We start from the raw sequence: 11,952 nt of genomic DNA, 5'->3' as shown, positions 1-11,952 counted from the left end.
ACCATGAATTGGATATTCTCCAGTCCATAATGGACTAGAGAGGATCCTGTTCCTGCTTAATCATGACACCTTGGCTTTTGATTTTAATTAGGAGATCTATATTGGTCATTTTTTGCTAATGCAATAATTAATACGAATATAATAACCAATTTCTTTGGGTTGGACTCATGGAGAACGATTATGAACACAACCTCAGATACATACGAAGGCCAAGAAGATGAAGTGAGTTGTATCATCTGTTAACGGTTACCAGATGGTCAGAAACTGTAGATACTTGAATGCTATTAGGGAAAGAAAGACAATATAACAATATTACAAAGTAAAACAAGATATTCTTTCGGCCAAAAGTTTTCCACGCGCGTCTTGTTGGACAAACGCTAGGAGGGATTGTTAGCTTTAAGAAAGTTGAAGGAGCATGTGTTTAATATTTAACTTGAAGCATCACCTAGATCGACATATACGAGCTTTCCAAATTAAATTGATGAATTTCTATTAACAACCAGTTTAACCTATTAGAATTATAATTTTTTTATATAAAATATAATTTTGGCACTAAAATTGTCTATTCCATATTGAAATCGCAAGATATGACCATTTTAAACAGGGGCCACTTTTCTCATGTTTGTTTGTATATATCTTTGTTTCAAGTTCTCAAGATAAATATATTAACAAACATTCATAAAATACAAACAATTTTCATTTTGATGTCACATTAAAATACCTTTTCAAACTAAAAATAACCCTCAAAACAAATCAACAGACCTGATTTTGCTGGAATCACCATTGGCATGCCAAAATCACATTACATGACTCCCAGTTTGTGAAAAACTAGAACAATGGGTCACCCAAAGTTTCCATCCACTGGTCTACAAATTCCAAAGGGGCAGTTGTCTCATTCCTGATCCTCTTTGACACTTACGGGTTGTCTGCAAAATTGAATGCCCTGGTTGGGAGGTAACCAAATTGAGGGCTCAAGTTGGGAGGTGATTCTGCAGTTACTAACTTCTATCACCCACGTATACCTTCGGCTTTCTTTTATTTTTCTTCATTTGATTTCTTTTTTTTTAAATAATAATAAATTTTAGGGTTAATTTGGACTATTTATGTCATAATTTCCTACGTGCAAGTCACCTGAGGTACTTTACATCCATTTTAATATCAAAAGAGGGTGTAATTTGTAATGAAAGGGTATTTTAAGGGAATTAAGTGCCACTTTTTAAAAGTTTGGTGACGTGCTTGTAAATCAATGTGAAATATTAATCTATTTGGAGGAAAGGGTTATAATAGGTTTTACAGTAGTAGATGCAACAACTGTGCAAGATAACCAAAGACGACCCTATATATAATATATGAACTTAATTGAAGATGAAGTGCGTGTAAACTGCTGCGCCCTTATCTGTTTTATTTTTATTGTAATATTATTTATGGGATCATGTGATGATGGTTTAAATTAGGGCATGTGACCTACAAATTTGACACTAACACGTAATTTTAAGGTTAGGGTTGAGGCTAAACGGGTTCGAATCATAAACAAATTGGATCGTGTCTAGCCCGTGGGGTTTGTGGGTTGACCCATATATATATATACTGTAAACCTAAGCAGCTAAGCTCTATCACTAACACTAAAAACTATCACTTGCGCCGCTCACTCTCACCCTAAAAACTATCACGGATCCGGATTCCCTCCCTTTAGTACGAAATATGAGATTCTCATTTTCTTAATCTCAACCGTTAGATGAATCTAAGAGTCTAAGATATCAAAACCAAAAAAAAAAAAAATCACACTGAATTATATATAAAATTTGAATTAAAAAAAATTTAATTAATTAATTTTTTTTAAAAAAAACAGAGGGGCAAAGTCAGCTTCGCCCATCTGGGGGTGGCACATGGCCACACGGCCACTCCCAGCAAATCTGGGGTGGCCGCGCGCCACCCCATCAATGGCTGGCCACCCCTAGGCCATGGGGTGACTGTGCAACCACTCCAAGCAAATATGGGAGTGGCTACGCGGCCACTTCGAGCAGATTTAGAGCAAATTTGGGATAGCCGCGTGCCACTCCCAAATGGGCGGAACAACCCCTTTGTTTTTTTATTTTATTTTGTTTTAAAAATAAATAATTTCTTAATTCAAATTTGATATATAATTCAGTGCGGTTGTGTTTATTTTTTGGTTTTGATATTGGGATTTCTTGGTCCGTTAGATTCATCTAACGGCTGCGATTAGGAAAATGAGAATATTTCTTACTAATGGAAGGGCATCCGGATCCCTCACTGCTCAGTTCAATCTCTCCGATCTGTCGCTCTCTCTCTCTCTTTCGGTCTCTCGACTCTCTCCCACTCTTGGTTCGAGTCGCTAACTTTACCTCCGTCTCTCTTGGTTCGCGGCACAGCGGCGCTACGGCTACCACTACCTCCAGCCTCCAGGTATCTTCTTTCCTTTGATTTGCTTGCTTTTTGTATGATCGCTATGTGATTTACCCGAATACTGGCTTTTTGTATGATCTCTATCTGAGGTCTTAATTTTGGGGGTGTTCTGTTCTGGGAAGTTTGTCTTTAATTGGAGAACATAAAATTTTTTTTTTTGACTATCTTAATCTTCAACTTGAAGTTTCGGTTTCTTGTCCTTTTTCACGTTTTTGCCCTCATCTGTCTTCCGCCAAATCTTCCATCGAGTTAGGAAATTTCGTCCTTGCAATTCTGTGTGTAAAGAATGTTATCGTTGTTGGGTGTTCTTTGTTTTGATAGAATTTTGCCTAGAATAACGTAATTTTAATCTGACATTTTTGCAAGATCTAGTTGACACTTTGGGTTTATTTGGATATTATGCTGATTAGGTGGTATTGGAAATTCAAGCAAGACGGTGTTTTTGGCCTTTGGAAATCAAAGTATTGTGACTAGAAGTGAATGCCTGTGTGACTTTGAATTTAAAGCTTTTGATTCAGCTTGCCATTTGATAGCCTTCTAATAGTGGGTCACATTTGTATGTATTGCAATTGTACAAATCAAAAAGCCATCTATATATGGACATAGTATTGATTGCTATGGTATCCTTGTGTGATCTATGTGAAATCTTACTTGACATATAATAAACAGTTAAAACATGTAAAAGTCAAATCACATGGAATATGCTTTCATATTCTTTTCATGATGGTGTTAAATTATCTTCTCCTTCCGCATGGGTTTATCATTTCCAAGGCAAAACTTCAACGTGCCATGTTCATCTAATCATCTACAATGAAGTATCACAAAATATAACCATTTCAATGACAAGTGATATGAAAAAGATAAAAAGAAAATTTGAAAACACTCTCATCTTACTTTCACCTCTTATAGCCTAAACAAAAATAACTGTAAACACTCCCTTTAAAGTTATTGGTCATACTAACTGAACCTCTTGGGAATGATGCGACCACCTTTGAAGCCATTCGGAGTAGTCGCAACCACCTCGACAACCACAAAATTTCGGCGTTATGGTTGGGAATGACGTCGACCAATTGATGGGAGGCAAAGAGTGAAATAAGAGTAACATATGTTCATTAGTGATGTTATTCAATTTGTATTAGAAACACATATCCTTTATATATATATATATTTTTTTGGCCCCCCAAATAAGCAAATACAAAAGGAAATTATTTTGCTTATCAAAGGGAAGTGAAAATCTAATACTTTGACAAAAAAGGGCAGGACATGTGTGTCGGTGGCCTGAAACTTTAGTTTTGTCGCGATCTCCTCCGTATGATTTGGCCACATGCTGAGACAACAAAGTGGTGGGGCTTGTTGTTTGTCTTGTGGAATCCATCAGTCAGTCACACGCCAAACATTCCCGTACCTCTTTTCACAAAGTGAAAAAGTAGAGCCTTCAAGCTTTCTAGTTTCTACCTTACCAAACACCCCCCAAGGAAAAAAAAAAAAGAAAAAAAAAAAGTACTAGGGTTTCAGTAAATATGAAGTCATCGAGATCATGGAGCCCTTCATACAAACTAAATTGATTTTTTTTTTTTTTTTTTTTTTTTAATAGACTTGATTTGGGTCCGTATTAATTGAAGTTAAACCCGTTGAAATTGAAACATGCATCACTTATCTGAATTAACCTGTAGTGTGCTTGGTCGAAGCTCCAATAAATAAATACTCCCTTCTCAGGAACCGTAAGTGAAACTTTCGCATCATACAGCTCCGTCCCGAGCTTCCGTCGTTGGCCCTTGTCGTTGTTACCTCGGATCCAACTTTTAGTTCAAACAATCAATTTGTACTTTGTTTGAATGTTTGTTCGTTGATAAAAATTGAAACTTTTAAATTAAGATAATAAATTGTTTGGATTTTTATTGAGCTAATGGAAGATTATAGTGTGTTTATTTGATTGTAATGTTAAGTGAAATATTTTGTTTTATCAGGTACTCATAAAAGAAAAAAGATTTTGTTTATTTTGCTCTATATTTGATTTAGGGCATGTTCGAGATTGCGTTTGAGGGGCCTAAAAGTGCTTTTAACACTAAAAAAAGATTAGGTGCTCTAATACCAGTTGACGCCGAGCATAACTAAGATTGTTTTGATAACGTATAATAGCAGCAGAAACTAAGAATTGAAGATAGAAAAAGGAATTCAGGAAGAGATAAAATAACAAATAGGAAAGAGAAAGTCCTTAAGTGCCCCAAATAAGCAAACAAAGAAATAACTCTGAAAGACTTAAATTTAATTGATAATATAAACTGAATTCTAAAAAATAACAAAGACTAGATGCCTTTATATAGACTAGGCACCTCCTAAATTAACAAGGAAAAGGAAAAGTAAACCTAATTGGACAAGGAAAACAAATCCTAATAGGAAAAGAAAACTCCAATCCTTATTAAAAAAGGAAAATATAATCTTAATGGAAAAAGGAAAACCTAGTCCTTATTAAAGAGGAAAATTAAAACACACATGCATAATTAAAATAATAGTTTTGTCAATTTTCTCCTGCATCATAAACACTCCCTTCTTAAGAACCGTAAGTGAAACTTTCGCATCATACGGCTCCGTCCCGATCTTCCGTCATTGGCCCTTGTCATTGTTACCTCGGATCCAACTTTTAGTACAAACATTCAATTTGTACTTTGTTTGAATGTTTGTTCGTTGATAAAAATTGAAACTTCTAAATTAAGATAATAAATTGTTTGGATTTTTAGTGGGCTAATGGAAGATTATAGTGTGTTTATTTGATTGTAACGTTGAGTGAAATATTTTGTTTTATTAGGTACTCATAAAAGATAAAAGATTTTGTTTGTTTTGCTTTATATTTGATTTAGGGTATGTTTGAGGGGCCTAAAAGTGCTTTTAACACTCAAAAAGTCCGTTTAAAAAAAAAAAATATTCGTTTGGTAAAAAAATTAAAAGCTCTTTTAAGTGTCCAAAAAGTCTAAAAATGACATATACTCACTTTTGACAAAAGCTTAAAAATAAAGCTTTTGTCCAAAAGCTCTTTTTGACTTAAAAGCTCTATTTCTCAAACGCAATTCCAAACAGGTTCTTACTCTAAGGTTTCTATGTAATCGAAAATTTCGTTGCTTGGATTTATCTTTGTGTATCTGTATATAAATTTTTCACGATCGTGAATTGATTATTTTTTTGTTTGTTTCTCTAGAAATCTTATTTGTATTTGTGTATCTATTAATGTTTTGATAATTAGAATTAAAGCTTTCTTATTGCTATTTTTATTTCTTTTATACTTTTCATTTTAAACTACACCTAATAAATATCAACATTCTAATAAATATCGTTTTGCATCTATATTTCTAGGGTTTTGCTTCAAGTTTCTTCGCAATTTAGCTTCTTCTTTTTTTCCATTAAAAATCAATTACTCTAGGGTTGTATTATTTCGAATTTGGGTTTCAATTTTCGAACTTGTTACGACGATGGGGGTTGCGATTTTCTGTTAGCTTCTGAAATTGTATGTATGCTGGATCAGTAAAGTGTGAATATAGAATATGCAGTATATTTCTCCTCTACATGCGAAATTGGATTGAATAGCTTATTGTTAGAAAATCTATTTGTTGGTAGATGGAGAGAATTAGGACGTGTTTTGGAAAATTTATGTTGAGTAAACCATTTTTCTTGTTCATTTATATTTTTTTGGCAAGAAAACATATCTAAATCTTTAAGCCGTCCAAGCCAAGTATGGCTAAGCTGTACATCTCCACGGAGACTAGGAAACCAAATTTAAAGGACCAAAATAAAAATATCGTATATATAAATACATATATGTCCTTGTGTATCACACTTTTAATTGGATCTCTCCCTCGGTGACTTCTATCCCTCCGCCGAGGTAAAACACTCATCGTCGCCGATATATTGTTATCATTGTTGTTGGTTAATTCATTTGTTTTTGCGTTATAGATCGGTTACTTTTTTAGTATAGATTGGTTTTTGTATTCTGTTCTAGACGAGATTTGAGGTGCTTTGTCTTGTCTGGATCTAGGGTTTTACCTTGCATGAACTATTCGATAAAAGTTATAGTTTCGCATGTTATAATGCACAACTTGAGGTTTGATTTTTTGGAATTGTTTTCATTCCTCAAAAAACAACGATTTTGGTGCAAAGAATTTTCTTGTTAATGCTTTAATGTGATATTTTTTTTTGGAATCCTTCATTAAAAGGAAAAAAAAAAATTTTGTTGTTGTTGTTTTGTGACCCCACTCCACAAAAAAAAGGCTGTACTTTTAACTGTCAATAGGATTTAGAACTCTTGGATGTTGTGCTCCTAGGTGGGAGACCTAAGATTTTTTTTTTTAAATGAAATTTAATTAAAGAGAAAAAGGAGGTAGCCTAGTATATTGGCATTATACAAGAGAAAAACACATAAGAAAAAAGGGAACAAGACGTCTGATTACTGAATTTTGACAATATAAAACATCCATGAAAGGTAAACAGCTAGGAGCCACCATCTGCTCATAAAGCAATCTTATAAACAGACTCTTCAACTTAGAAACTGAAAGTTGATGCTGTTAAATGTCCAAGTGTTTCTTATTATGTTCTACTAGTGAATTGCCTGATAATTTTGGTATCATTCTTAAGGGATGAAATAGGTTTTTTGATGACTGCCCTTAAGTTCCCATGTTGAGACTGTTATTGTCTCTCAATAGAGAATAAAGAGGCTCATAGCCTAATAGATATAGAGGTTGGTTCTGTTTGCCAAAATAGCTTTAAACCACTTTGGCTACCTAATTTCTGCATACTAAAGGGGAACTATTTTTTCATTTGGTGAACTGCCCAAGGCAATTTTTATTTATGCCAAATTAAGTTGATGGATTATTTTCATTTTGCAGGACTTGGTTATTTTGAACCATCAATTATGTCTTCTTCATATCTCCCAGCAACAACTGATTCAATTGCTCAGGCTCTAGAAGCCAAAACCCCTGCTGAATCCATCTCTATTCTTTATCGTGTAATTGAAAGCCCGTCATCTTCTTCTGAAGCCCTTAGGATAAAGGAACAGGCCATCACAAATCTCTCGGATCTTCTAAGACAAGAGAATCGAGCTGAGGATCTCCGAAACCTTCTGACCCAATTGAGGCCCTTTTTCAACTTGATCCCCAAGGCAAAGACTGCAAAAATTGTTCGTGGGATAATTGATGCAGTAGCTAAAATACCAGGCACATCTGATCTCCAGATTTCCCTCTGCAAAGAAATGGTGCAGTGGACCCGTGCCGAAAAGCGAACTTTCCTACGGCAAAGAGTGGAGGCAAGGCTTGCAGCTCTTTTGATGGAAAGCAAAGAGTATTCAGAAGCTTTAACTCTCCTTTCGGGTTTGATAAAGGAAGTGAGAAGGCTAGATGACAAGCTTCTACTTGTGGACATAGACTTGTTGGAGAGTAAGCTCCATTTCTCTTTGAGGAATCTCCCTAAAGCTAAGGCTTCACTGACGGCTGCAAGAACTGCTGCCAATGCTATATATGTGCCCCCAGCTCAACAGGGTACTATAGATTTGCAGAGTGGAATCCTCCATGCAGAAGAAAAGGACTACAAAACTGCTTATAGCTATTTCTTCGAAGCTTTTGAAGCTTTCAATGCTCTTGAAGATCCTCGAGCGGTATTTAGCCTCAAGTATATGTTGTTATGCAAGATAATGGTAAACCAGGCTGATGATGTGGCTGGAATAATATCATCAAAAGCTGGATTGCAATATGTGGGACCCGAGCTGGATGCCATGAAAGCTGTGGCCGATGCCTATTCCAAGCGCTCTTTGAAGCTTTTTGAGACTGCCCTCAGGGATTTTAGGGCCCAGCTAGAGGAAGATCCTATTGTGCACAGGCACCTGTCTTCCCTGTATGACACTTTGTTGGAGCAGAATCTCTGCAGGTTGATTGAACCTTTCTCAAGGGTTGAGATTGCTCATATTGCTGAGCTGATTGAACTGCCTGTTGATCATGTGGAGAAGAAATTATCTCAGATGATTCTGGATAAGAAGTTTGCAGGAACTCTAGATCAGGGTGCTGGATGCCTCGTCATTTTTGATGATCCCAAGACAGATGCAATATTCCCGGCGACGTTGGAAACCATTTCTAATGTTGGCAAGGTCGTGGATAGCCTCTACGTGAGGTCTGCCAAGATAATGGCATGAGGTTCTAGAGTTAGGAGGCAGTTTTCCAACTGCCACTATGTTTTTCTTGGTTCCTCTACTTTGAAACAATTTCTGTACTTTCTCATTTGATATGCATGGTAGATAGATTGCTTGGTTGCGTTTAGCCTGATTTCTTGTTGTGGGTTAATGTTGAATCCATGATGTTGTAGAACATTCTTCTTGGTTACAGAATTTGCAACATGCAACTGGGCTGATCAGTTCGTTGGATTTCATGATAGAGATCTATTTGTTCCTTCAGGAAATCTGTTTACGTTCCGTAGTCTGTTAGTGATTTTTGTTTTGGAGTAGAGTAATGCTACAAGTCAGTTTTTTTATTCTTTCGAAATTAGTGCTAGACTTAATTTTCTGAGTTATACCTGGAGTATATATGATTCTAGATTTCTTGTGTCAGACTTGATGAATTTTTTGATGGAATATATGAATCAACTATGGAACAATTCTGCTCATGCCACACCTTTCGAGCTTGTCCCGTCTTAATGTTTTTTCGAATTTTTGAGCAAAAAACTCGAGAGGCTGTCGTCTCAGCTCTAGGCTTCTGCCTCAGTTAAGGGGGGAGATTCTTTGCAGCGGCTGCCTTGGCTACAGAGGAAAGGCGATTGCTTGGTAATGGTAGGAAATCCTAAGATTAATGTCCCTATGCGGATAGTGTCTTGTCCTCGAGCATGTAACAGTACTTCCACTCTTTTTGGCAAGGATAAGGCTGTTTCTTCTGTGATAGAGGAGAAGCATATTATATTTAATATGTTCATATAATTGTTCTGCGCTACTTATATTTGTTCTAATCATAAGATTCAAAATTCCCACCAGAAGATCAACCAGCTCTTGCTCCACATTGCACAAATGAATGAAGTAGTATCAGCACGCCGCAGGGTTCCTGTGCTTGGAATTGGTTGATTGATCGTGCACAGTCAGCCAACCAGATGTTGATTTAGGATCTGTCTCTCTCCTGTCTTCTTGTGCATGAGAAAATGGAAAGAGATACATGCGTTTAGTTGCTTAGATGCTTCTATATCATATTGGTGACCGCACCAAATTCTTCATATTGTATTAAGCACGTTTTATTTATCTATCTAGATAGTTGTGTTATTGTGATCATACTAATGGCCTAAGCCAGCAATACCATGAATTTCTTCCCAGTTATCTTTGTCACTCTCTACTCCTACAGAGGGTTTTTTTTTTTCCTGAAAATAGAGATAAGATAGAGCTCAAGTCTCATTAGAATGAATACAATTGTATTTCTTTTGTACTTTTAATTTTAAACTACACCTATGGGAACATAGATTTTAACATGTTTTATTTTGTATTCATAATTTTATTTTATTTTATTTTGAATGTTCATAAATATATTAGTTTTATTTGTATTGAAATATAATAGGTATCCCACCAACAATACGATAGATTATTACTAATTGTCTATTAATGATTTGATAATCAAAATCCAAGTTTTATTCTTACTATTTTTTTTTTTTTTATATATATATATTATTTCTCTTTCTCTTTATACTTCTTTTCATTTTAAACTACTCCAAGGGGAACAAAGATTTTACCATCTTTAAGTTTATATAAATGAAACTAAATTCCATGGTCTTATGTTTTCATCTGTGTGTGATTGTGTCATTAAATACATATTCAGTACACTTCGAAAAAAAAAAGTGCATGTTCAATAATGTACTAGTGTCTAACATTTAGCATGTCTTTTCGTTAAAATAGTCATGATAGATTTTTTCACATGAAAAATAAGATGGAGATGCGTTTAAATTTTAAAATTAAATTATAATCAAGAATCCTGCACATATCGTGGGTTATGTGCTAGTTTCTAATAATGCATATAAAAATCACACTCTAAAAAATAGAGAAGTGCTAGGAAGTCAAACAAATGAATCCAGAAAAAATTTTAAACTAACATGGCAGACCATGAGTCGCAGACAAGAGAGAGAGAATTGCATTTTTTTTTAATTTAAAAACCCTTGTCACGCTAGTTTAGAAATTTTTATGGGTACATTTGGTTGACTCTCTAGCACTTTTCAAAAACATATGTAAATTTAATATATTTGATCAAAATAATTTTAACCTATAGGACCTAAGAATCGCATGAAGCTCACAGCCCATAGAGGGCCTCATAGACAAACTGGTTGGACTCAACAAACTAAGGCTCGCAATGAACTCCCAACATACTTTTAAAATTTATATAGATTTACTGGTAATCCAGAGAATTGATGGACTCCTGTAGTACCTAAAAATCTCCTAAAAGCCCACGACATAAAAAATGGCTCAAACAGACCTACCTCCAGCTCATCAAAGGAGCCCAAGGCTCAACGGACCTAGAGCCATTACCTCTCTAGGAGACTCCATAAGACTATAATGCTCTACATGTAAGGTATATAAGGCTAAAGTACCCAATCTTATTTGTTCTACACACTATCAATAATGCTTTATTGACTTTGGAGAAATCTCTCTCTCTCTCTCTCTCTCTCGCCCCATACTAATTTGGGCATTTGGAGTCCATACAGCCTTCCGAGGTCAACGGGCTTCTCACTTCTTCAACCTCTTTTGCAAGCGGATCTCCTATTTGAAAGGTAGTACACCAACCCAACCAAATGCCTTTGGTGTCTAGATAAGTAGATAACTCATTATATATCAAATAATAGGTAGACAAATTCCATAAAACAGAGAATAGTACAAAAGAGAGCATATGACCCACTAAAAAATAAAATTATTTCACCGGAAATCATAAGCTCAAATCGGCTTAAAGCACAAAAGATTAAAAAAAAACCCAGATATTTGTAATGTCATACAAAATATTACGACTGAGAAAGCAAATATAAGTAGGTCGATGAGTGAGAAACAATAAAGAAACTCATTTCTCAGTATTTTGTTAAAACGACTGCCCTCAAATGCAGACAATTACTGTAGCAAAATATTGGATTTACATAACTTCAACGCAATATGTTAAGTAACATTTTGGCCGATATTATCTAAATTTAGACAACCAGTAGGTTTTAGCTAACCAGGGTTAAAATAATCACATTTGGTCTGATCTGTGCTTTTCAATGGTCTTCCAAGGTCATGATCTCCCAACAGATTCATGGTATAAAATCATACGCTTTTGCTACTTGCAGCATTAAAAATAGTAAGTAGTGTCCTTTATCGAATGCCCTCATCTCTATGCCTCACTGGCTTGCCTCGGATGAAAGGATAGAAAGTTTCCACATGTGGGAACTGTTTTGCAGCTTAACTATTCATTAACTAAAGCATAGTGTTTGTTTTCAAATCCATTGAATTTGATTGGATTTGATGCAATTAAACTCATTATTAAGGAGGTCCATTCAATTAAAAAG

At 35.2% G+C, this 11,952-nt stretch overlaps 1 protein-coding gene across 1 annotated transcript; it reads left to right on the top strand.

Moving 5' to 3' along the window:
* Positions 1 to 2,256: 2,256 nt before the first annotated feature.
* LOC132192173 (26S proteasome non-ATPase regulatory subunit 11 homolog) lies at positions 2,257 to 8,826 on the top strand. Its single transcript, XM_059607425.1, has 2 exons — positions 2,257 to 2,424; positions 7,299 to 8,826. The coding sequence occupies exon 2, from the start codon at positions 7,325 to 7,327 to the stop codon at positions 8,591 to 8,593; it is 1,269 nt and encodes a 422-aa protein (XP_059463408.1). The 5' UTR covers positions 2,257 to 2,424; positions 7,299 to 7,324; the 3' UTR covers positions 8,594 to 8,826.
* Positions 8,827 to 11,952: the final 3,126 nt, after the last annotated feature.

Source organism: Corylus avellana, chromosome ca9 (assembly GCF_901000735.1).
Source record: "Corylus avellana chromosome ca9, CavTom2PMs-1.0".
In the NCBI taxonomy this organism is placed as follows: Eukaryota; Viridiplantae; Streptophyta; class Magnoliopsida; order Fagales; family Betulaceae; genus Corylus; species Corylus avellana.
The sequence above is the reverse complement of the archived record's forward strand: the minus strand, read 5'-3'. Positions and strand labels throughout refer to the sequence as shown.